Here is a 26253-nt window from a genome sequence, read left to right as displayed (position 1 = left end):
GAGCAGAGCTCTGGCTGCTTCCTGCAGCATCCCTGATTGGCTGCTCTTCCCAGGAGGCAGGGCAGTGGCAAAGGGAGCCAATCAGAGGGAGCTTTTCCCAGGCAGGGCTGGAGCACTGGTCCCATGGCCAGACTGGCTGCAACCCATTGGTGCCAGAAGTGGGATGGCAGTGACCACAGGGCTGAATCTGCTCTTGCTCTCACCAGGCACTGGGCAGCTCCCTTCTCCTGGGTGCCAGAGTGATGGAGACCAGAGTCAGGCTGGTGTCCGAGCTCAGGGGTTCCTTTACTGATTTACCTGCTCTCCCCTCCCCATGGTACCTGGGAGAGGATAAGGCATGCCAGGGGGTTAAATGCAATAGCCTGAAGCTCTCCGCCTGGGGGGCACCATAACAGAACAAACGCCAGGGCACTGCCCCAGCCTACCCTCCCCATATTGCTGTGGGGAGCAGGATCTTGGCTAGATGGAAAGGGGCTACGGTGTGAAGAAGGTGGGACCCACTGCACTAACCTTTCCCTTCTGATCACCAAGGCCCAGATCCCCGCTGGGGTTCAGAAAAGAAGCTGGGCTGCCCCCCAGCTCTGCTTGATCTGTTTGCGCTGAACCCGCCCTGTTCTTCACTCTCCGCTCCAAGCTGTGGATCTAATGGATGTGAAGCTGCTGGGCTTTCTGGCCTGGAGCTCCTGGATTTCCCTGTTTTGAAGGACTTAGGAGAAGGAAGGTTCTTGGATACTAATTCCCTGGGAGCTTGTCCCTGTCCCAGGCTAACAAGACACTGTCGGTAACAGACACACGGAGGGGTGAGAGGCTGTCTAGAATTTTGGGTAACAGTAGAAACTGCAAATGCGATTGCAGCTACTGGGGTCTTACTGTTTAAGCACCTGGTCCACCTCCCATTGACGCTGATGACTCTTTCTGTGGACTCTAGTAAGAACTGGACCTGCCATCTATGGCTAAGAGTCCATAACTTTTGAAACAGCCTTTGCTTTTCTCATATAGGAGGCTGGGGGCTTGAGGAGCAGGTACCGCGCCCCCTCTCCCAATGGCAATCACCTCAAACAGACCCCTTTAAACTTCCCACAGGCCTAGGAAAAGCCCATTCTCCATTGATATTTGCTATCAACCTGCTTTCATTCCATCTCCAAAACCCTCCTGCGCCCCTAGGATCAGCCCCTAGCCATCCCCCCACAGTCCCAATGCGCCCATGTACTCCCTCTTCTCCCGCCCCACTTTCTGCTCCCTGTCCTCATCCCCGTGACAACACTGACAACGCTGGGGGGCTAGGACATCACAGACCCCATCTCTTTCCATGGCACCATTAATGCACAAACTGCCCCCAGAAACAATTGGTTTGGTTTTGGTTCTTCCTAACAATGTTTGGGGCATTTCTGTCTTTTCCCTTTGGCCTCCCCTGGTGCCAGGCAGTAGCTGAGGGGCAAACCTGCATCTCCCTGTTATTCCTACATGGCTCTCTAGGGTTCTGACCTAGAGACCGTAACAGAACAGGGAATAGACTCTGGGAGCTGCCTCAACCTCCAGGCAGAGAGAGGGGGTGTAAGCAGGATACATGCAGGTTGAATCCTGATTGCAAGCTTTTATTTCTGCGTTGTGCTCTTGTGTCGTGTGCATCTGCACCACATCTCCTCTGCCTCCTGTGCAAGTAGAGAACAGTTGCTTTTTCTCATGACACAAACCTTCCCATATGATGGGAGACCCCTTCCACCAACACATATGGCAGAACCCCCCTGTAAAATGAACTCACTGAACTCCCCTGGTTTAGCGTAGGCCACAACTTTACACAGGGTTCATTGTAATACTGAATGTCACCTTGTTTTTCTTTCTGTTAGCAATACAGGAAATGATAGCTACTCTGGGAAAAGTTTATTTGATGTAATTTACCCCTTTTGGACTAAAGAATTCTGAAATAACACCTCAATCAAAAGGTTGCGGTGAGGGACTAGGTGAGACTGAGACTACAGACCTGCTATAGACGTCAATTAATTCTATTGCAGATGGAATTTATTTTGACAACCTTTAAAGTCAATTTTCTGTTAAGAGAGAAACTACTTGAAGAAACAAGTTGTGTAATCTTTTACCCAGCTAGCCTGTAACAGCCACTGACTTCTAGGGTGACCAGACAGCAAATGTGAAAAATCGGGACAGTGGGTAGAAGGTAATAGGAGCCTATATAAGAAAAAGACCCAAAAATCGGGACGATCCCTGTAAAATCAGGACATCTGGTCATCCTACTGACTTCTCCACTTCTCTTGTTTGCAAAGCAAAGCTGTGACATCTGCTGTCACCTGTCCACCTTTATTATTAAGAATGGGGATGGATGCATGAAGAGGAGTTTAAAAATGTCTACCACAAGTTATATTCATGGTCTGCAGGCCCCTTTTCCTTTTGAGAAGGCCAGATGTTAGCACACGGCTGCTTAACCCTTAGGCCAGGCTGTGGAAGCTTTTTCAGAACTGGTCTTGCCTTTCTTTTTGATATCTTTGAGGTTCACATAGCCACCCTGCATGTGGTTTGCAACAATGAATATTTTAAGAACACTTCAGGGTTAAGCAGGACCCTTCTAAACTGATATTGGCCCAAAGTCTGCCTCCCTTCAACAGGATTGGGCCGTGTTGACTGTATTCTGGGCATACTTCGCACCTGATTTGCCCAGAGGAGACACCATAAGGTGGAAAAAGCTCAGATCATCGCCATAAACATAAAAGTACAGGCAGAAGTCCTTCCCCTTTCAAACCAACATTCCAGGGACCTGAGACTGATTCCCTCTGGAGAAGGAAGTCTTGCCTATTAACTGGGACATGCTCTGGCCTTTCTATTATTAAGGGTGTGAGTGTGAGTGAGAGCGAGAGCACCTGTCATATCCACACAGAGAGGGTGCCATACAGAGCAGTGCCCTAAATCTAAATTGCTTCAAAGCTCTGCCCTGTGAAATCATTTGCTGTGTTTTCTTCATTCTTGATTCAACAAAACTAAGCTGCCTGCTCTACATTTTTCAGCGAGAGAGGTTGAACATCTATTTATTAAAGTCTCAGTAAGGTCTGTAGCTGTGTTGGAGGTTGGGAGACAAAGAACAGTGCATAACATCATTTTCTGTGATATCGTCATTTTCAGTTAAGGCGGGACTTCCAGTGGCATGGAGGAGGGTGGGACTTCCTGTGACAGGTGGGTGGGACTTCCTGTCCTATCATCCTCATCTCATCCTTCAATCTCCTTAACAGGCAGTAGGGTTTCCTTACTACTGTCTTAGGTCCAAGGTCACATGAGATATTGGGCAGAACAAACCCACTGAAATTCCAACAGGGCGAGGGAAATTAGGATGAGCTGACAACCACAGCAACTAAATCCTGCCTGGACTCAGTAAGTCTGAGCTGCATTGAATTGTCTTCCAGTCCATGCTTTTCCGAGGCACAAGAGCGTGCACATCAAGCTACTGTAGTAAAACCCTGCCACTTTCCCCAGGGGGGAACAGGTGCGGGATGCTCCCTCTGGCGAGTTGCTTTGCTGAATCTAGCTAGCAGGGTACCCCCTCTGCCCTCAGTCCAGTCTGTACACACTGGCTGACTGTAAGGGGAAACGAGGGCAAACCCCCTTCTGGAAGACACAGTGCTCAGTCACTCAGTGCAATCAGCACTCGGTGCACTACAAAGGATCTCGCCCGGGGACGGCCAACTCCAAGCTGGGGGGGCAGAAGCTAGCTCTGAGTTTCCAAGGCACGGTGCACTGACAGCGGAGTGCAGTGAAGTGGGGAGGGTGAGGAAGCAAATTCCTGAGAGATGCCAGCTGGGAGTGATACATCAGTGTGCTATTTCCATGCTGCCCCTACCCCCAGCAGTGTTGTGGGGAAGGGGCCGGGGTCTCCTTGATCTCACAGACCACCTGAGTTTTACCCCCTCTTATGGGGAGGCTGGGATGGGAAATGCAGAGGCTTTGCAGAGGGCCTCACTTGGAGGCTTTGGAGATTTGTCCCAGTGCTGAGTTTGGTGCACAGAATAGAAAATGCCTCATATGCAGCACGACCAATTCTGAGTCTCCGAACACCAGGAGTCGGATCCCCGAGAACAATGAGACTGGCTTAGAAATCAACAGATTAAACACTTCAGGTGTCCCATTGCTGTTCTTCTCTCTTCCTTCTCCAGGAAGTCTGGGCAGGGGGCAAGCTCCTGAGCGGGGTCAGTGCTGGCTGAGTTCTCCATTTCCCAACCAGGGCAATGTGAAGTCATGCCAAGCTCTGGATCCCTTGGCTCAGCCTAGCCAGGGGTCATCAAAGGAGGAGGAGGAGGAAGGGCCCCCCAGACACTGGTGGGTGGGGAGGCCAGGACTGGTGCTCACTGGTGAGCCATGAAAGGCAATGCCCCACTGGGTGTCCAGGGACCCTTACCCAATTTCCAGGTCTCCACGGGGCAATGCGAAGTTCCATACCCCTCCCCAGGGTCGGCCGGGCTGGGAACACTGCCAAGTGACCAGCCATCTGGTCTCCCTGTCATCTCGGGGCACCAGAGGCTGCAAGTGTTGGAGAGTTTCCCAAGGCCGCAGAATGGAGGGAAAGTCCCAACAATGTTTTCCCCGAGGGCTTTGAAGGATCATGACTGAGGGGCATGTGCCAGCTCAGGGGGCCCCGGAGGTGGGGAATGGATGGCCAGGCTCTCCAGCTGAGGTCACTCACATTCTCAGAGGCCTCTCCTCGGGCAGGGCAGGCCCTTGGCAGCGGAGCTGGGGAGGGGAGCAGGCCAGGCAGCCCTCTCAACTGCCCCCCATTACAGCCCCAAACGTGGAAGGACCTGGGAACAGTAGGGCAAGCTTGACTAACAGCACCGCTACTTGTTCCCCATATAATGAGAGAGAGAGAGACAGAGAGAAAGCATCTATGTTGCGGAAACTGTGAGGTTTATTGAATATCCCAGCCCAGGGATGTCTGGATTATTCAGACTGGGGAAACACAGGGCATGACTCTAGCAACACCTGCAGTTTCTCCCTCTCCAGATTCTGACATTGGCCCTGCACTGCCAGTTTGGCACATCAGTCCCTGGATATCCTCAGCATGAATAATCCAGAGCTCCCTGGCCATTATGTCAGAGAAGCAACAAAGCCGGGGGTGTCTTTGTGCCTAGACTGGCCTCCACCAGGTCAGGCAGCAAAGGGATGATGACAATGCAGCATCCAGCTCCTCAGAGGCCTTTCATCCCTAACCCACCTATGGCATCTCACGGCAGGGCAAATCTCTGCCACCGAGCTCGGGCAGAGGGGAGCTGGGCTTGTGAGCTGATGATGGACCCAGATATTCCAGCCTTTCCGGCCCTGTTCCAGAGCCCCTCTGCAGTCCCGAGCAGATGTTCTTTCCCGTCTACTGCCAGAGCCCCTGGTCACAGGCTGGGTCCTCCTCTGCCCATAGCTGGGAAGGGAGAACTCATCCCCGCATCAGCCTATGGCTGGGGGAGAAAGGAAAAAATATATATTCCAGCTCCCACCCAATGTAATGGGGAAGGGGAATTGTCTGCATGGACATGCCATGGTGGCATGGTCCATCCTTGGTCTCCATGGTGACGCCACAGTGATATGGTCCATCCTAGAGTCTGCACAGTAACACCACGATGATATGGCCATATCTTGGATCTCCATAGTTACACCATGGTGACAAGGCCCATCCCTGCTCAGATAGTGGGGGGACATTTCCTACTAACATCAGCAGCAGCACTGGGACATGTTAGAAAACACCGGACTTTATTGTATCAGCAAAGAAAGACAGTGGTGTTGGCAGGGGGTCGCTTCCCCATCACACAGACACTGGGGGACAAAGGACACAACAGGGATGGGGTAAATGGGAGGGGTTCTCCTTAATTAAACAGGCCAGAAAAAATAGCTCCTCAGAACTATGCACTGATACACATCAGGCCATGTAAATAATGTGGAGCATTAAGCTGAGATTCTGTCCAGCTGCTGCAGGGATACAGACATTTAAGACTGTGACATGCTCAGACACTCCAATAATAGTGTCTATTTACATACCTAAGAAAGAGAGATTCTAGTTTGCCAAGCCAGAACCTTCTGCTCATGCAAATGGAGATGTATCTAGACTGGGTAAACTGAGGGAGTCCAGAGACTAGGATCAGGCGAGGGATAAACCAGGGGACGTCATCACCAAAATATCAATGGGCTGCACAGATGGGAACATTGCAATGTTACCTGCTGGAGAGGAGAGTCAATCAGTTGCCCGGCTGTTGCGCCACAATTTCATTGCCACCTGCAAACAATTCCACACTGCATCTACTTGGGACCATCAAAAACCAAGAGTCTGAATGGGACGGGGGGCTGGAATGAGCTGCTCAAGAGGCAGAATGGTCCGATATACGAGATGCTGGACTGCACTGGGACTCAGGGGAACTGGATTTTTTACTGGCTCTGCCACTGAGCAGCTGTGTGACCTAGGGTTGCCAATTTTGGTTGGACGTATTCCTGGAGGAATTATCGCCTGACATAATCTTTAATGAAAGAATAATCTTTAATTCCTGGAGACTCCAGGACAAACTGGGAGGGTTGGCAACTTTGACCCTGGGGAAGTCTGTTTGCTGTGCCCATCATGTCTCTGCCTATTCAGGCTGTCCACTCACTGATGCAGGTGCCATCTCTTGCTCTATGTCTGGACCCAGCACAATGGGGTCCTGATCTCAGCTGGTGCTGCCATAACACCATGAATCGGGAGATGCCTTCAGTTAGGCAAAGCTAAATATGGTGTCGCTGCAGGTACTAAATGAATGGCCTTGGAGTAAGGTACCCAGCAATGGGGATTGATGAAAATGTGGCTGAGGAGACAAATGGGCTCTGGGTAGTAGGCCAGATCTTGGCCCCATCAAAGCCCCTGGCAACTAGTGTGACCAGGCAGCAAGTGTGAAAAATCAGGATGGGTGTGGGGGTAATAGGAGCCTATATAAGAAAAAGACCCCAAAATCAGGACTGTTTCTATAAAATCAGGACATCTGGTCACCCTACTGGCAACACTCCCCGGGCACAAAGGAAAGCAGAGGTGCCCTCACCTCCAGCCACGGGGGCGTCAGAGGACGAGGAGGAGGAATCACTAGGGGAAGTCACAACGCTAAGAAAAGTGACTGTGTCCTGCAGTGGTAACTCCATGGTAAGAAATAGACAGAGCAGAAATAAACAAGCATCAGCTGAGTGTGCTCTGGATGAGCAGGTCAGCCCCCAGGACAGGGTGGGGGAATGCGCCCGTTCAACAGGAACCTAGAGGCATCAGAGCCTCGCACTAAAAGGGTCGCCTGACAGCCCCAAACCCTGTGCCAGAAGGAGGCCTAGAGTCTGGCTGGGTCCCTGGGGGGCAGAGGGAGGAGATCCCCATGGACGCCAGAGAGGAGTGGTAAATCCCGAACCCTGATGGAACTGAACTGACACCCCACAGCCGCCTGCCGCTCTGGGGAGCGTTTCCTAGGGTCCTAGCCCCTGATCCTTGCCACTTGCTGACAGATGCTCAGGGCAGAAACGGAAGGGGCTGGGGGCAAACGTGAATCTGTGCCACTTTGATGCCCCCTGATCCTGGGCCCAGTGGGCTCCCTGAGGGTGAGAAAGCAGTAACCTGGGGCCCAGCCATGGCACCCCCAGGATGGTTGGCACTGGTGGGGCATGGCAGCTGGCACTGGTGGGGCATGGCCGACCCATGCTCCCTGGATCTCTCCCCTTTGCAGCCCCTGGCCAGAGACTGTGCGGGGTGTCCTGGGCCTAGCTATAAACAGCACTGATGAGTCCCTCTGGCCTGGAGGGTCCCCAGCTGGCCACACAGCCTGGAATCTACTTTGTGACACCTGAGCAGCACAGAGAAGGGGTGGAGGGGCCAAGCCTGTGCCCCCGGTGCTGTCAGGGCTTCTGCTCTGGCCCCAGGCTGCAGCCCTGCTCTGGGCACAACTGGAGAGTGAACCGGGCACAGGCCAATCCCTGCGCTGAGTTACACAGTATAAAGCAGGAGTCACTCCATGGAGCCGCGCTGGCTTTACACGGGTGTCGCTGTAGCAGGATCCAGCACGTTGGCAGCTGCCTCCCCCTCGGGGAGCAGATCCAGAGAACAGGCTCCTCCAGGTTAACTTTAGCTGTTTAAATTCCTACTTCGCTTGTAGCAGTACAAGTGTCCTCTGCAGAAAAGTCCTAACTCTGTGTCCATGCAGCATCTGGCGGTCACCAGCTGCACCCTGTCTTCCTTCTTCAGGGGGCCACCAAGGGGGAACACTGTCCCCTGCACACTGATGAGGTGCCACTACCCTCGGGGAAAGGACCTTCTCCACCTGCTTGGCCAGCACCACCAGCTCCCACCCATCACCAGCTGAGCTCTGGCTTCAGCCTTCTGATGGCAGAGTGGGGAAAGCCCCATCCCCAGCTGGTGGGGATTCCCTCTTGGGGAAGATACAAACGGGGGGGGGGGGGGGGGCGGAAATCCTTGACACTGAGAAAAGGCCTGACTGAGGGTTCTCTATGGGATAGTGTCAGGGCAGTAGCAGGTCACATCAGTGACTTTTTCACTCTGGTTAGAAATGCCACACCTCGAACTGCGCACACTGCTCGGGCAAGAACCAGGCAGTGGGATCTGAAGGCACCTGGTCCAGAACTGCATAAAGGCTGGAGTTCTGTGCATTACAGTGAGAGATCCTACAGCCAGGGCCAAAATCGTATGTGCACCAAGTACCCAAGTGTCATTAAATTTCACATTGGCACCTTCTTTGCGTTTTGTCAAATCTGCAGTGAAAGTGTTCTTAAAACAAACAACATGCTGGGTCATCATCTGAGACAGCTATAACATGAAATACATGGCAGAATGCAGGCAAAACACAGAGCAGGAGACATACAGTTCTCCCTCAAGGAGTTTAGTCACAAATTTAATTAACACATTTTTTTTTAACAATTATCATCAGCATGGAAGCATGTCCTCTGGAATGGTGGCCAAAGCATGAAGGGGCATACAAATGTTTAGCATATCTGGCATGTAAATACCTTGCAATGCAGGCTACAAAAGCGGCATGTGAACATTTGTTCTTACTTTCAGGTGACAATGTAAACAAGAAGCGGGCAGCATCGTCTCCCATAAATGTAAATAACTTGTTTGTCTGAGAGATTGGCTGAACAAGAAGTAGGACTGAGTGGACTTTCTTGGCTCTAAAGTTTTACATTGTTTCATGTTTGTGTCCAGTTATGTAACAAAAAAAAATCTACATTTGTAAGTTGCACTTTCACAGTAAAGAGATTGCACTATGGTACTTGAATGAGGTAAATTGAAAAATATTATTTCTTTTATCATTTTACAGTGCAAAGATTTGTAATAAAAATAATATTTAAGTGAGTACTTTACACTTTGTATCCTGTGTTGTAATTGAAATCAATATATTTGAAAATTTAGAGAAACATCCAAAATATTTAATACATTTCAATTGGTTTCTATTGTTTAACAATCTGATTAAAACTGATTAAGCATGATTAATTTTTTTAATCACAATTAAAATTTTTGAGTTAATCGTGTGAGTTAACTGCAATTAATTGACAGCCCTAGTTATTAGTTTTCAAATGATACCTCTTGAGGCATGTTTTGTACAAAGATTATCACAATAGCAGGTCAGGTCTGAATACAAGAGTGCATTCGGGCATAAAGAGCCTCCCATGGGAAGCCCCATATCCAATGCAGAGGGCAAAATGTAACCTCTGCCAATCGCGCCAGCAGCAGCAAGGGCTGGGTCCTTATTTTACGGGACTACCTACAATTTCTTCATTTTTTGGCTCAAGACCCCACCTCATAATGCAAGAACCTATAAGCCAGGTGCCTTTGCTAGGCAAATCCATACCCTCTTGCATGCACAGAGGTTTAAACAAGCAAACTTTATGGAGAGGGAACGGAGAAAAGGGAAAGACCAGGCTGACCTGAGACAAATAGTTACACTTTAACATCTTGCATCCCCAGTTACCTCACAGTGCACAAGTCACTGAACCAAACAATTGGTCTCTGAATGGCTGGTGCTGTTTTTGGCCTTCCACTCTCAGTTCAGGGCTACCCCGAATTCCTTACTCACAGTCTGTGCTTCCAAGAGTCCAGGACAATCAGGGGCCCGGTTTCGTAGACAGCTGGGGCTCCACCTCCTGCCCTGCTATAACGTTGTCAGCAGCTAGGACAGGGAGGCCTCACCAGAGTAACTAGGCTGATGGAGACGTTGCTGTGAATTCCTCTGCTCCCGCTGGAGTGCACCCACCTGCTCTCCCTCTGATGTGCCGTCTGCTGGAGGCTGTGGCCTGTGGCTGAATCCAGCTGTGCTTTGTGCTGCCTTCTGGGGGCTGTGGCTGGGCCCAAGGGCTGCCTGGCTCTGCCTGCTGCTCAGGTGAGCAGAACTGCTAGACAACTGGCCTGTTTGGTGAGCTCTGTCCACATACGGCAGGGACAGCTCATGGCTCAGATCTCTCAGATAATGGGATCAGTGGCCTTGGGAACCCATCCAGGTCCCTGTCACCCTCCAGAGAGGTGTTCCCAGCAACAAGTTAGAAACATGCAGCCTCTCTCCCCCTCCCTATACTTCTCGCCCTGTTATTTTATCCCTTCCTTTCCCTTTCCCTTTTCTCCCGTCTCTTCCACTCCACTCTCCTTGTCTGAGCACCTGTGTGCGACAGTTATGGGTGCTCTCGAGATCCCTCAGATCCCCTCCCTTCAGCAAGGGCTGAGGGCCTTGTGGCAAAGGTGCTCAGCTGGACTCGAGGAATCTATTTAGCTCACCGAAGAGAGGGGTTAAATGGCCACTTGATCTCTGTCTATAAATACCTACAGAGGAAGAAGATATCCGAGCCTATGGGCTTTTTAGTCTAGCAGACCAAGGCAGAATGAGATCCGATGGCTGAAGGAAGCCAATGTGGGGCCGATATTTTAAAAGATTTAACAGGCTGATCTGGGTAATTATAGGCCTGTCAGTCTAACATTGATCCCAGGCAAGATAACGGAGCTTTTTCACCACGATGCTTGTGGCTGATCTGCACTGGCCAGGCAGACTATACTGCAACACCTTGCCAGCAGGAACTGCCCTGAAAGCCAGCTCAGTTCACGTGGTTTAATTTCTGGTGCCATGGGCCTGGGCATGCCTGGCCTCCTGGGTCTGGGGCCGGCAGAGAGAAGAAGCACAAAGATCTTAGTGGTTCTGCATGGCACAGAAATGGGGTGGGAGAAGGGGGACCTGGGGGTTGGTGAAGAGCCCCCAGGTCAAGACATGACAACCCTGGGCTCCTGTGTGCATCTCTGGGGGGTTGGGGAGGAGGGCGACACAGGCAGGATGTGGTATGTTTCTGATCACTCAGAGGAACCGCAAGAGAGGATCCGAGAGCAGAATCGCTCCTTTGATCTTGGAAACCCACAAACAGAAAAGACACCAGAGTGAGACTCCCCCGCCCCCAACCCCTCAGGGTGCGAGAAGGGGGGCAGGAAGGTGCTGGTTGATTCACTCATTCTCCCACAGGTGACCTTCGGCAAGTCACACAGGATATGACAACTCTGCACACAAACACTCACAGCTGGCCTCTGCCAGCAGACTTGGGCTTGTGGGGCTTGGGTTTAATTGTGGAGTCCTAGACCCCCATGTCTATCATCCAGTTAAACAGCACCTTAGCCCGAGCTCAAGTCAGCTGTCAGGGGCCGGCCTCAGGTGTCTACCTGCAGAGTAGACATACCTTCAGCAGCTCCGTGCCTCAGTTTCCCATCTGCAAAATGGAGATAATGGCACAGCCATGCTTCAGGAAGGAGGAAACTCATTAATGACAGAGAATTGCTATGGCGATGGGGCCCACAGATGGAGCTAGTAGGTCGCATGGCTAGTCTATAAGGAATGGGGGCTGCTGCTCCGTCCAGAGCTCAGTATCCCAGCACATATGGCCAGTCCCTGCTCCTGTTCAGCGATCCTTCAGTACGGCCAACTAAGGACGGGGAGTATTGTTACACATGAGTGCACAGTGCTGTAAAGATGCACAGCCCTCTGCCAGACACAGCTCCTGCCCCAGAAAGCTCAGATTATAAAGCCCCAGGCCAGTTCCCAGGGATGTCAGTGGGCGTCTTACCATTGACTTGACTGGGTTAGAACAAGCTCTCCCAGATCATCCAGCCTTGCAGTGTCATGTTCCCTAATTCCTAGGAGGGCAGGTTTGCTGGATCGGCGCAGACCTGATCTGCAGCTGGTCTGGCATCCCAGCTCCTGCTGTACACAACACTCCACTGGCTATCGCCGCCTTCTCTGACAACATCGCATCTCACCAGCCCACTATCATCCCTCCTCAGACTCCAGGGACAGCTGCACGCCCCAGGAGAGATCAGGGCCCCATTGTGCCTGGTGCTGCACATACACATGAGGAAGGCAGCCTCTGCTCTGAAGAGCTTCACTCTAAGCGGACAGGCAAGCAGTGAGGGGAAACAATGTGTTATTAATGCCATTTCACAGCAAGAACCTGAGGCCAGAGAGACTAAGGGACTAGCCCAAGGTCATGCAAGGGGTCACTGGCAGAGCAGGGAATTCACCCACAGCGCAGGGATCCCTCTCCAGAACTGCCATCTCCAGCTCCTGCTGTACCCAGATAGGCCCATATCACCCTGCTACCGACCCAGCTGATACTAGCCCAGACGCAGAAGAGATTGATCCTGCTCATCTGGCATCCACTGATCCAGAACCACGCAGGGGCTAACAGCCCCAGTAGTGTTCCTTGGGTTGTTGTGTCTTCGATGCTGTTCTCAGCTTGACACACAGGGGGCTGGGTGAAGAGATGCAGCACAGAGCTCACAGCCCAGGGGATGGGGAGAGGGCTTTAAGCCACCTTTGCACCCTCCTCAGCCTCAGCTGCTCCACAGGCTGGGGCAGCCCTTGCTTTAACAGCCAGCCCTGGGAGCCTGGCTAAGTTATAGCAGCCTCCTGGGGTGCCCTAAGGGTCACAGAACTGCCAGAATCTGCCCCATGACATGTCCGTCCCACCCCAACCTTCCCTCAGCACACTCCCTACAGGCATGCAGCGAGAGTCAGATGCCCCTATGGCTGTGTAGGAGGAATCGGCTCCGGCTGGATGTGGGGCCTCACACTGCTCCAGCCCTCTTGTGCAATGGAAAGGAGGTCCGGGGGGGATGGGGGTGGGGAAGAATCTCCCCCTTCATCATTTTTGAGACCTCTCAAGCCCTTTGCCTCAATAATTGCTAGTGGCAGTGAGTTCCACGGGTTCGTCCTGTGTTGTGTACCAAGGTGCTTCCTCTTGTCTTGTTCTCGAACTGTGGGGAAGGGGAAATTGGCCACCACTGCACCTACCCTTCAGAAACTGTACCCAGTCAACACCTGACACTTCTCCTTTCCAGACGAAACAGTCCCAGATCTTAACTCTCTCCTCTCAGGGGAGTTCCCCACCCCGACTGCCTGGGGCCATGATTCATTTCCCTCCCTCTTGTCTGACCCACTGACATCCTGGCAGCAGATGCACTTCTCTCCCTTCCAACTATTGCCGTGACTCAGAACTCCTTCGCTTGTGACGGTGGTCAGAGCAGGTGGTGAGATCAGGACGGCCAGCCCCCAGCGGTCCAAACTCAGGAGCCAGCCCCAACATCATGAGATTGCCCTATAAACACTGAGATCTTTTTAATGTATACATGTTGATGTGAGGGGGTGTAGAGACGCCACTCTGAGCAGTAAGGGGTTGATGAAAGCCTGTGCCCCTATCAGCCCCATCCCATTACACCTGTATAAGGTGTCAAGTCTGTAGGGAAGGTTTAAAAGAGGGGAAACCCAGTTCTGCTTCCTACCAGCCCACCTACGATGGAGGCCTGAGAACCCCAGAGCCAAGGACTGGAAAGCCCACAAAGCCTGAAGCAGGGCCAGAGCTCCAGCGGGGCCCTGCCAGACTATGGGTGTGTTGGACTCAATTACCCTGCATAGAGCAGGAGTAAAAGTGACCTGGCCAAAAAGCCAAGTCAGAGGAAGAGGAAGACCACAGCAGGGCCAGGGTTGCTGTCAGTTGGGGCTCCTAGGAAGAAAAGGTCGTTATGCCCAGCCAAGAAAGGGTGAACCATTGGTTAGGAGGCTGTTCCACAGTTGGGTTCTTTTCCTTTGCCTGCTGATTTCTGGGCATTTGGGGGCACAGTCAGATCACATTCTCGAGGCTGGAAACTTTGTCAGGGAAAGCCAAGGGTCTCAGGCAGTCACTTCATTCTACGAGCTTTAATAACGAGATCGAAAATCACTAGATGCACAATGAAGTGGCGACAGTTGGCAACACTGCATCATCTCATCACCCAAAACTGCATCATTGACCAACGCTGTGTCATCTCATTGCCCAACACTGCGTCGTCGCCCAACACTGCATCATCTCATCACCCAAGACTGCGTCATTTCATCACCCAACAATGCGTTATCACCCAACAATGCGTCATCTCATCGCCCAACATTGCATCATCACCCAACACTGCGTCATCTCATTGCCCAACATTGCGTCATCTCCCAGCACCGCATCATCTCATCACCTAACGCTGTATCATCTCATCGCCCAACACTGCGTCATCGCCCAACACTGCATCATCTCATTGTCCAACACTGTGTTATTGCACATATCCCTTGCTGGGGCAGGTTGACCGTGAGGAGCTTTGCACCCAGCATTCAGAGCTGCAGGCAAAGTGCCACCATGACCAGCCTGCAGTGGGGGTCCACAGAGGAGGGACAGGCTGAGGAGCTGGGTCCTTCTGAAGTCTGAGCAGTTTTTGGTGGAAGGCACACTGCAGGCCTTGTGGGAAGCCTGCATTCTGTGCTGAGCCCTGCATTTTGGGAAGGACGCAGTGTTGAGAAGAGTTAGAGAACAGTCACCGAGATCAAACACCTGGGCAGTAAAACCTCTCAGGAAAAGACAAGACTGGGGTGTGGCCAGTCTGCAGCAGAGGGCCCAGGGGAATAGCAGGGGAATTGCAGCCATCTGCAGATCTGCAAGGAGGTCTTGTGTAGGGCCACCCATGGGGAGACAAGAGGGGCAATTTGTCCCGGGCCCCGCAGGGGCCCCCACAAGAGTTTTTTGGGGCCCCTGGAGCAGGATCCTTCGCTCGCTCTAGGGGTCCCAGAAAACTCTCGCAGGTCCCGGGCCCCCAGAGCTTCTTCCACTCTGGGTCTTTGGTGGCGGGCTGTCCTTCCGCTCTGGAGCCCGCCACCAAAGTGCCCTGAAGATCCGTAGTAGGAGGTCCTTTCGGCACTTCAGCAGTGTGTCCCGGGGTGGGTCTTCGGTGGCAATTCGGTGGCGGGGGCCCCCCACCACCGAAGACCCCAAGCCTCCTGAATCCTCTGGGCAGCCTTGGTCTTGTGAAAAGGATGGGGTCTGATCCTGCCTGCTGCCCAGCAAGCACAGAAACAGAGGAGTCTGATCCGGCCTTCTGCCCAGCAAGCACAGAAACAGAGTCCAGGGACTGCAGCAAGGAAAATGGAGGTTAAATATCAGGAAAACCTAGAGTACTCCAAGAGCAGAGCAGGGGACCAGACAAGCGCCTGGAGGAGACTGCAGATTCACCACCCCTGGGGCCCAATTGCCATTGCCCTGCGCTGTCGCTGGCACTAAGCTGCTTGGGACGAGTGGGGAAGCCAGACACACAAGCATGGGTGGTGTGTGAACCTTCACTTCAGGGATGTGATACCCCAGCCCCACCCCTTCCACTCGAGGCCCCATTCCACCCTGCCTCTTCCACTCCCTCTCCCACCAGAGCCCTGAGGCCCCACCCCCTAGCATGGCCAGACGACCCTGGCTGAACCATCCCAGCTGCCCCTGGCCACCAGCTGCCCCTGGTCACCCTGTGCCAGCTGTCCCAAGCCCCAAGTTCCAGGCCACTGATCTGATCTGAGCCCTCCTGTGAGGAAGTGGGACTGTTCTTAATGTTCCCTCTGAATACTGTTGGAGGGGCATCAGTTCTTGGCAACTAATGGCCAGGCCCTTCCCCCCTGTAAGGGGATGCTAAAGGTGTGGGAGAACAAAGAGATCAGGTGACCTCCTGGCCTGGGAAAGAGACACAGCCCAGAGAAGGAGGGACTGGAGGGGATGGCAGTCTGGAGCTGGCTGGGGACAAGGACTGAAGTGCAGACGTGAGGATCTGGCTCACTGCCCCCCAGAATGGACCCAGCTGAGGGGTCCGATTCTGGGTACATACAAGCTCTGTTTTAGACCATGTTTCCTGTCATCGAATAAACCTCTGTTTTACTGGCTGGCTGAGAGTCACGTCTGACTGAGAAGTGTGGGTGCAGGACCGTCTGGCTTCCCCAGGACCCTGCCTGGGCAGACTCGCTGTGGGAAGCGCACGGAGAGGCAGAGGATGCTGAATGCTCCAAGGAGAGACCCAGGAGGTGAAGCCATGTGAGCTTCTTGCCCTGAAGACAGTCTGCTCCAAGGGAAAGGAGGCTCCCCAAAGTCCTGCCTGGCTTTGTGGGGAGCAGTTCCAGAGCATCGCCCAGTTCCAGAGCATCGTGACTCTGTGACACCCCACCAGCTTATGCCCACCACCCATAAACAGAAATATACCAGACAGACCCACATGGCACCTGTTTTGTCAGGATGAGGACACTGCTCAAAGGCACCCAGAAACACTGTCAGGACCCATCAGCTGATGGGTTTGAAAGACACCTTTGATTTTCCCAACAGATGCAGGATTTGGCAAGAAGCAGAACCCCCCCACCTGTCACACCCAAGCAGAAACCTTTCCACTGCTAGAAATACACCAGCCCGATGCGCATCGCATATGTCAGCAGCAGATGCCAACACCTGAAGATATTCAATCAGTTCAGAGAGAACTAGAAGTTTTATTGATCTGTCAACATTTCTTCCAAGCCTCTGAGATGTATTTAAGCCTCTGAGACAACTATGGGACAAAGCTGCAGGCTGGACATGGGCGTTTCAGCATGACGCAGCCTGCAATGTATCGAGAAGCAGGTGGCCAACTCTCCCACCCTGAAATACTAGGATGTGAGCAGAAAGACAGCCTGACAGTGGAATGGGGCTTGGGGTCTCGGTCCTACAACAGGGAGAGACAGTAGCTTTCACACCAAGGTCACTGTCGCCAACACACAGAACAAGGAAATGCCCCATGGAAAAAGTGATCAGGAAACCATTTGAGTAATGTCAGGTGGGGGCTGCCAGGCCTGGAGCAGAGGTCCCAGCCACGTGTTTCTGTGCAAACACCAACCCCCCTCCTAAGGGGTCAGAGTTAACCCCTGGAACAACCATCACACATAACCACAGCACAACACTGTTCTGTGACCCCAGCAGAGGCCAGAGCAGATGCAGGCCAGGATCCCCAGTAGGGGTTACACAGCACAGCTTACAGCAAAACAGATGCTCCCTCCCCACCCCCACGCCTGGCTTGACACACACAGACTCTCTGCCCCATGCCCCTTGGGTCAGTCCAGCCGGACCGTGCTCTGGGTGGCGCTGGCAGGCTGGCTGAGCTCAGCATGATGGGTTGATTAGTGGTCTCAGCTCCTGTCTGCTGAAGGCTGAGAGTTTACACAAATCCCCTTTTGCCAGCAGCCGGCTCTCCTGCCAGCAGCTCCCGCCTTGCCCCAGCTCAGGGCTCCTGTACTGCAGCTTCTTTGTTTTCTTTCCAAATTTCCCAGGCTGCCTCACACCATTCGTTCAACCCCCATCCCCAGGGCCAGAGTTAAGGCTGTGTGTTTGAGTGGCATTCCCCCCAGCCAATCAGGTTTGTGTAGAGTAGCCGTGGCGGGGGGAAGTCTCTCTCCCAGTTTCACACCAGCTGGTGGCCCCCAAGTGCCTGCCCTGCATGCAGCTGATACTGTGATGCCACAGCTCTTTGCCATCAGCTACGAGAAAGAAGCTGGGATGTGCGTCACCAACTTCTTACCCAGAGCATTTTTTCTGGCACTTTCCGCTCAGAACCACATCCATTCCCTGCAGCCTGGCTGGGGGGGAAAGCTGCACTGCACAGCTGGAAAGGCGCCCCCTGGTGGGTGCCTGGCACAAGGCTCCTCCAGCTAGAAGACCTACCCTTCACCAGAGGCAGCTGGATTGTGATTCCCCCACACAGTTCTGCCCTAGGGCCCTTGGCGGGTCTATGACTTGCAACAGGGCTGGATGGGAACTGCAAGGAGAGAATCTCCCCAGTGGAAAAGATTCAGTATTAACGTCCCAGAGACTGGGGAGACCTGGGTCCTCTGTCAACGATGGGACCATCCATGGGCCAGAGTGCCCAGGACTGCAGAGCTCAGGGTCAGGGGGGCAGGTGTATCAGGGTGAGAGGACCCACCGGTGGATATCACACTTCTGACCAGGGGTTCAGGTCCCTTGGGGGTGGGATTGGGTGCAGGTGGCGCAGATACACGACACTGGCTGGGGTGTGCCCCTTTTAACAGACAGCACCGAACCTTGGCATGAGTTAAGCCTTGAGAAGCCTTTGTTGATTTGGTGTCTCTTTAGGGGGCAGCTAGATCCTCGTGGGAGTCTCAGAGGTCTCCAGGAGGAGGAGGAAAAGCAGCCAGAAGCCACCATTAGACACTCCTGAGCAGGATACACTTGCCCCCCATCTCCCCCTCCCCACATGGAGCCTGCAGTGCTAGTTGTGGGGTCGGGGGGGGTGTGTGAATGGCAGCACAGAAAGGAGGCCTAGCTGGGGCCTGTGGGCAGAAGGGAGTGGTGCTTTGGGGATTTAAAACTGGGGCTGGGGGGAGGCATCTCAAACGAGCTCTGTGCTGGGGCCGTGCTGCCTACAGTGTGCTGGGTTCGGACTCACTGTCTGTCAGTTTCTGTTTTTCTGTTTAGACTGGCAGCTCATTGGGCAGGGACCGTCTCTCACTCTGGCATGGACAGCACCCAGCAATGGCCCCGGTCCTAACTGGGCCTCTCAGCACCACCGTAACCCAAATCAACACTAATATGAATGGTCCTGCTCTTCAGTCTGTGCCAGCACAAAGCCAAAGGCTGATATGGCTCCACCCTCCCTGATCAGAGCCCGGATGGGCCCTCCCGGGGCTTGCGCGGCATAGACCCAGCTGAGTGGTTTGGCGGGGACATCATTAACTTGGCCCTCTCTTGATGGGACTCAAGGAGGGTCAACCAGACCCAAGAGCAAGTCGCCCAGAACTCAGCGTTGTCATCCCAGCTGGCAATGACCTCACCCAGCTCAGAACTTCTGAGCCATTCGGATCCAAACAGCCTGATGCCGTTTGGAGCAGAACATTCCAGGACTATTTGAACCACAACATTCTGGTGCCCCTTGGATCAAACGGTTGGCTCAGGTCAGTCGTGACCTGCTGCCTGCTCTGTGAGATTTGGAAATTTAGCTGGAGAATTGGACCAGAACCGCCATCCTTTCCCCAGCAGAGACCTAGACTTTCTGGCTAGTGCTGGGACAGAGACGCCAGGAGGTTTCGAGGACTGTGACAAGCACCAGCCTTGCCCCGAGTCCCCAGAGCCAGGACGATGGTGCTCAACCAAGGGCTTCCAGAGACAAATCCTGGAGCTGCCCAGGAGGGGTCAGGTGAGCAGGACATTCCCTGGGCCCACAGGACACTCGGGGGAGAGGTTGGCAAGGCACTCAGGGTCCTAGGTCAAGGAGGAACTCAAACTCTCTCTGCCTGCCCCAGGGTGGTAAGGGGGAGCGGGAAAGAAACAGAGATCCCTCCATCAGGGCACAGTGGGGGAAGCAGACTCCCCAAGTGGGGAGAGACAGAGCCCTCAAAATGGTTCAATGGAAAAGAGGAAGGGACACACACGAGTGAAGGAGACAGCAGGAAGAGGAGATTTAAGGAATGAAGACCTTATCTGGGGGCACAACATAGCTCTTCCATGTAGAAACGCCAGTGCAAAGAGTCCTGGTCCCTTGGGGTAAGGAGCCTAAGTCAGGGGCCTTGCATACGGGCACAGCCAGGTCTCAGGCTGCCAGGGTGATAGATGTTAGGGCAGAGGCAGCCCAATGGGGCAGAGTGTCCATCCCCCCAGGGCCAGGGCAGCATTGGCACCGACAGGATGTTCTCTAGGGCTCTGTCCAACCTAGTTTCCAGTGTGCCAAGCAACGGGGCTGTGGCCCTTCCCTAGAGGCAGCATGTCAGATCCCTGCCTGGGTGCCCCCGATATTCGTACTCAGTGAATCTCGATCACCACCCCACCCCCCTGCCCGCGGGGGTCCCCTTTGGGCCTGGGACACAGGGCTGGGAGTGGGTGGGGGACTCACCGCAGGGGGTGATGGCCGCAGGACCTAGATTTTCATTCTGCTTTCAGAGTCGCAGAGATCAAGGCAGTTGCCCCCTCATGAGGGGGTCTCTGCCGGGAGCCCTGTTCCTGAGGACACAGCGGAGGAAGGGGTCTCTGCCGGGAGCCCTGTTCCTGAGGACACAGAGGAGAAGGAGGTCTCTGACGGGAGCCCTGTTCCTGAGGACACAACTGAGGAGGAGGTCCCTGCCCTGGCTGTCCCCAGGGACCCAAGCCAGCAGCCCTCCGTGGCCACATCTGTCACCAGCCATTCCTCTACCCGCGGCGTGGAACCCATGGCCTTTAACCGCCTCTGCCCACAGCCGTCATGTGAGCCCCCCAGCGCGGGCGTGAAAAGAAAGTGCTCGGCACACGTCAGAGAGGCCGAGGGGAAGGGAGAAGAAAAGTCCCTTTACTACATGAAGGTCCAGGCCGTGAACGGCGTCTTGGTGGCCTGGAAGACCGGGACCGGCTTTGAAGCCATTAGCAAGCGGCCTCGCATCTTTAAGGCCAAGTACAGCGGAGGAGAAAGCTTTGCCGGCTCGGACCTGAGCAGCTCCCACACCAAGGCCGAGCTGGGGGACGTGGACCAAGAGGCAGAGAGTGGCGCCAGGGGGCCGGCAGAGGAGGCGCCGCAGCAGCCGACAGGAGAGCCCCCTGAGTGGCTCCTCACCATCGAGCAGGGTGTGCGGTGCCTGGCCTGCTGCCGAGTCTTTCCCAGCCTGGAGGTCCTCACCCAGCATGTGAAGCAGGGGCTGCACGAAGGCTTCAGCTGCCGCGTCTACTACCGGGTGCTGGGGCAGATGAGAGCGAGACAGAGGTCCCAGAAGAGAAGAGTCCTGGGCCCTTGGGGTAAGGAGCCTAAGCCAGGGGCCTTGGAGATGGGCACAGCCAGGTGTTGCCCGGGAGCCGTGTCTCAGGCTGCTCCTGGTAACCATGCCAGGGTGACAGATGTGAGGGCTGGGGCAGAGTTGTGGGGCAGAGTGTCCATCCCCCCAGGGCCAGGGCTGCATGGGCACCGACAGGATGTTCTCTAGGGCTCTGTCCAACCTAGTTTCCAGTGTGCCAAGCGAGGGGGCTGTGGCCCTTCCCTAGGGGCAGCGTGTCCGATCCCTGCCTGGGTGCCCCCCTGATATTCGTACTCAGTGAGTCTCGATCACCACACCACCCCTCTGCCCGCAGGGGGCCCCTTTGGGCCTGGGACACAGGGCTGGGAGTGGGTGGGGGACTCATCGCAGGGGCCGATGGCCGCAGGACCTGGGCTTTCATTCTGCTTTCAGAGTCGCGGAGATCAAGGAAGTCGCGCCCTCATCAGGGGGTCTCTGCCGGGAGATCTGTTCCTGAGGACACAGCAGAGGAGGGGGTTCCTGCCGGGAGCCCTGTTCCTAAGGACACAGCAGAGGAGGGGGTCTCTGCCGGGAGTCCTGTTCCTGAGGACACAGAGGAGAAGGAGGTCTCTGCCGGAAGCCCTGTTCCTGAGGACACAGCAGAGGAGGGGGTCTCTGCCGGGAGCCCTGTTCCTAAGGACACAGCGGAGGAGGGGGTCTCTGCCGGGAGCCCTGTTCCTAAGGACACAGCAGAGGAGGGGGTTCCTGCCGGGAGCCCTGTTCCTAAGGACACAGCGGAGGAGGGGGTCTCTGCCGGGAGTCCTGTTCCTGAGGACACACAGGAGAAGGAGGTCTCTGCCAGGAGCCCTGTTCCTGAGGACACAGCGGAGGAGGAGGTCTCTGCCCCGGCTGGCCCCAGGGACCCAAGCCAGCAGCCCTCCACAGCCACATCTGTCACCAGCCATTCCTCCACCCACGGTGTGGAACCCGTGGCCTTCAACCGCCTCTGCCCACAGCCGTCATGTGAGCCCCCCAGCGCGGGCGTGAAAAGAAAGTGCTCGGCACACGTCAGAGAGGCCGAGGGGAAGGGAGAAGAAAAGTCCCTTTACTACATGAAGGTCCAGGCCGTGAACGGCGTCTTGGTGGCCTGGAAGACCGGGACCGGCTTTGAAGCCATTAGCAAGCGGCCTCGCATCTTTAAGGCCAAGTACAGCGGAGGAGAAAGCTTTGCCGGCTCGGACCTGAGCAGCTCCCACACCAAGGCCGAGCTGGGGGACGTGGACCAAGAGGCAGAGAGTGGCGCCAGGGGGCCGGCAGAGGAGGCGCCGCAGCAGCCGACAGGAGAGCCCCCTGAGTGGCTCCTCACCATCGAGCAGGGTGTGCGGTGCCTGGCCTGCTGCCGAGTCTTTCCCAGCCTGGAGGTCCTCACCCAGCATGTGAAGCAGGGGCTGCACGAAGGCTTCAGCTGCCGCGTCTACTACCGGGTGCTGGGGCAGATGAGAGCGAGACAGAGGTCCCAGAAGAGAAGAGTCCTGGGCCCTTGGGGTAAGGAGCCTAAGCCAGGGGCCTTGGAGATGGGCACAGCCAGGTGTTGCCCGGGAGCCGTGTCTCAGGCTGCTCCTGGTAACCATGCCAGGGTGACAGATGTGAGGGCTGGGGCAGAGTAGTGGGGCAGAGTGTCCATCCCCCCAGGGCCAGGGCTGCATGGGCACCGACAGGATGTTCTCTAGGGCTCTGTCCAACCTAGTTTCCAGTGTGCCAAGCGAGGGGGCTGTGGCCTTCCCTGGGGGCAGCATGTCCGATCCCTGCCTGGGTGCCCCCCTGATATTCGTACTCAGTGAGTCTCGATCACCACATCACCCCTCTGCCCGTGGGTGGCCCTTTTGGGTCTTGGACACGTGGCTGGGAGCAGGTGGGGGACTCATCGCAGGGAGCAATGGCCTCAAGACCTGGGCTTTCATTCTGCTTTCAGAGTCGCAGAGATCAAGGAAGTCGCACCCTCATCAGGGGGTCTCTGCCGGGAGACCTGTTCCTGAGGACACAGAGAAGGAGGTCTCTGCCGGGAGCCCTGTTCCTAAGGACATAGCGGAGGAGGGGGTCTCTACCGGGAGCCCTGTTCCTGAGGACACAGCGGAGGAGGCGGTCTCTGCCAGGAGCCCTGTTCCTGAGGAAAGAGCAGAGGAGAGGGCCTCTGCCGGGAGCCCTGTTCCTAAGGACACAGCGGAGGAGGGGGTCTCTGCCGGGAGCCCTGTTCCTGAGGACACAGTGGAGAAGGGGGTCTCTGCCGGGAGCCCTGTTCCTGAGGACACAGCAGAGGAGGGGGTCTCTGCCAGGAGCCCTGTTCCTGAAGACACAGTAGAGGAGAAGGTCTCTGCCAGGAGCCCTGTTCCTGAGGAAAGAGCAGAGGAGGGGGCCTCTGCCGGGAGCCCTGTTCCTGAGGACACAGTGGAGAAGGGGGTCTCTGCCGGGAGCCCTGTTCCTAAGAACACAGCAGAGGAGGGGGTTCCTGCCAGGAGCCCTGTTCCTGAGGACACAGCAGAGGAGGGGGTTCCTGCCAGGAGCCCTGTTCCTGAGGAGACAGCGGAGGAGGGGGTCTCTGCCCCGGCTGGCCCCAGGGACCCAAGACAGCACCTCTCTGCGGCCACATCCATCTCCAGCCACTCCACCACCCACAGCGTGGAACTCGTGGCCTCCAACCACCCGTGCGCACAGCTGCCATGTGAGCCCCCCAGCGCAGGCATGAAGAGAAAGAGCTCGGCGCACATCAGAGAGGCCGAGGGGGAGGGAGAAGAAAAGTCCCTTTTCTACATGAAGGTCCAGGCTGTGAACAGCGTCTCGGTGGCCTGGGAGACCGGGACCGGCTTTGAAGCCATTAGCAAGCGGCCTCGCATCTTTAAGGCCAAGTACAGCGGAGGAGAAAGCTTTGCCGGCTCGGACCTGAGCAGCTCCCACACCAAGGCCGAGCTGGGGGACGTGGACCAAGAGGCAGAGAGTGGTGCCTGTGGGCCGGCAGAGGAGGCGCCGCAGCAGCCGACAGGAGAGCCCCCTGAGTGGCTCCTCACCATCGAGCATGGTGTGCGGTGCCTGGCCTGCTGCCGAGTCTTTCCCAGCCTGGATGTCCTCACCCAGCATGTGAAGCAGGGGCTGCACGAAGGCTTCAGCTGCCGCGTCTACTACCGGGTGCTGGGGCAGATGAGGGCAAGAGAGAGGTCCCAGAGGAGAGGGCAACGTGGGGGCCGGGGTTGGCAGCCACGCGTCCGGGAGTGCAGCAAGTGTGGGGGACAGATACGGCGCCCACACAAGGCTGCCAAATAGGCCTGGCGAGGCCGCGCTGGGGGGGAGCCCAGCTGCTGGCTGAGACCAGAAACGACTCTGCCAGGAGAGCCCTAAATCCACAGGGTGGCAAGTGCAGCCAGCAGCGGGTCCGGGGCACACACGCCAGTCGCTGCCCCCGGCTAGGAAGCCCTGCCCCCTCCCGGCTTCCCAGCCAGACCCGATCTCCACCTGAGGCCAGGACAAGGAGCTCTGGGACTCACCATGATACGCCCGGGTCCCTGCTTGGGAAAGACCAGCGCTACAAGCATCAGGGCTGAGAACTGGCAGCTCCAGCAGCACCAGGCCAACTTCATCCCAGCCCAGCACTTCAGACCCGCACCAGGCTCCCCCCCGGGGCCAACAGGCCAAACCGGAGCTGCCAGTCTCCCTCCCCTCCCCCAGCCCGGCCAGAGAAGCAACCTGCAGCTCCCGCAGCAAGGCCCTGCAGATGCCAGCAGAGCCCCAGACAGCAACGCCGGGCCCCACCCCTCCATAGGGCTCTGGCTGACCCGGACCCAGCCACCAGGGACGGGAAAAGAACTGACGGCATCAGGCAGCCCTCTCCCTGCCGGGACCCTGCCTTAAGCCTTGGCCGCCAGCCACCCAGAGGGATAGAGGGTCGGTAGGAGATCCACATCCTTAGAGACGCACGCGGACTCCAGCCCATCGACAGGAGGAAGGTGATGAGAAGACGTCTCTCTGCAGCATCCCAGGAGATGGACGCACAGGGCAGCTACAACGCACAGCCCCTGAAGGCTGAGCCGTGGCCTCTGCCCCACGGAGCACCGAGCTGGGAGCGCGCCGCACAGCACCAATATCGGCTAAGTGGCTTACATTGGGGGTTCTCATCTGGGGCGGGGGGGATGCCCTGGGGTCTTAGAGCGTCTCAGGGGCTTGTGAGCTAGGGCAGGGAGGTAAATGGTCTGGGCAGGGGGCTGGAGGTCAGGAAGGCAAATGTGGGCAAGGGCTGGGTGAGAGAAAGGGGGTGTGGGCAGGGGTCAGGGGTCTGGATAGGAGGAAGGGGGGTGTGGGCAGGGACTGGCAGCTCCGGTTTGGCCTGTTGGCCCCGGGGGGGAGCCTGGTGCGGGTCTGAAGTGCTGGGCTGGGATGAAGTTGGCCTGGTGCTGCTGGAGCTGCCAGTTCTCAGCCCTGATGCTTGTAGCGCTGGTCTTTCCCAAGCAGGGACCCGGGCGTATCATGGTGAGTCCCAGAGCTCCTTGTCCTGGCCTCAGGTGGAGATCGGGTCTGGCTGGGAAGCCGGGAGGGGGCAGGGCTTCCTAGCCGGGGGCAGCGACTGGCGTGTGTGCCCCGGACCCGCTGCTGGCTGCACTTGCCACCCTGTGGATTTAGGGCTCTCCTGGCAGAGTCGTTTCTGGTCTCAGCCAGCAGCTGGGCTCCCCCCCAGCGCGGCCTCGCCAGGCCTATTTGGCAGCCTTGTGTGGGCGCCGTATCTGTCCCCCACACTTGCTGCACTCCCGGACGCGTGGCTGCCAACCCCGGCCCCCACGTTGCCCTCTCCTCTGGGACCTCTCTCTTGCCCTCATCTGCCCCAGCACCCGGTAGTAGACGCGGCAGCTGAAGCCTTCGTGCAGCCCCTGCTTCACATGCTGGGTGAGGGCGTCCAGGCTGGGAAAGACTCGGCAGCAGGCCAGGCACCGCACACCCTGCTCGATGGTGAGGAGCCACTCAGGGGGCTCTCCTGTCGGCTGCTGCGGCGCCTCCTCTGCCGGCCCCCTGGCGCCACTCTCTGCCTCTTGGTCCACGTCCCCCAGCTCGGCCTTGGTGTGGGAGCTGCTCAGGTCCGAGCCGGCAAAGCTTTCTCCTCCGCTGTACTTGGCCTTAAAGATGCGAGGCCGCTTGCTAATGGCTTCAAAGCCGGTCCCGGTCT

The 26253-nt window shown here is 55.9% G+C and overlaps 2 protein-coding genes and 1 pseudogene across 2 annotated transcripts in view; 1 reads left to right on the top strand and 2 right to left on the bottom strand.

Annotated features, from left to right (window-relative positions):
• The window catches only part of LOC116830268 (E3 ubiquitin-protein ligase TRIM39-like), a 475516-nt gene that overhangs the window by 238434 nt on the left and 210829 nt on the right, over positions 1-26253 (bottom strand). The window lies entirely within an intron of this gene.
• LOC116830281 (uncharacterized) lies at positions 20107-25005 on the top strand (annotated as a pseudogene).
• LOC116830282 (protein FAM170B-like) lies at positions 25412-26248 on the bottom strand (the record flags this gene model as incomplete). Its single annotated transcript, XM_032789700.2, has 1 exon — positions 25412-26248. A coding segment is annotated over one exon (462 nt), but the record flags the coding sequence as incomplete, so codon positions are not given.

The sequence above is a fragment of the Chelonoidis abingdonii genome, chromosome 20 (assembly GCF_003597395.2).
Source record: "Chelonoidis abingdonii isolate Lonesome George chromosome 20, CheloAbing_2.0, whole genome shotgun sequence".
Lineage (NCBI taxonomy): Eukaryota > Metazoa > Chordata > Testudines > Testudinidae > Chelonoidis > Chelonoidis abingdonii.
The sequence above is the reverse complement of the archived record's forward strand: the minus strand, read 5'-3'. Positions and strand labels throughout refer to the sequence as shown.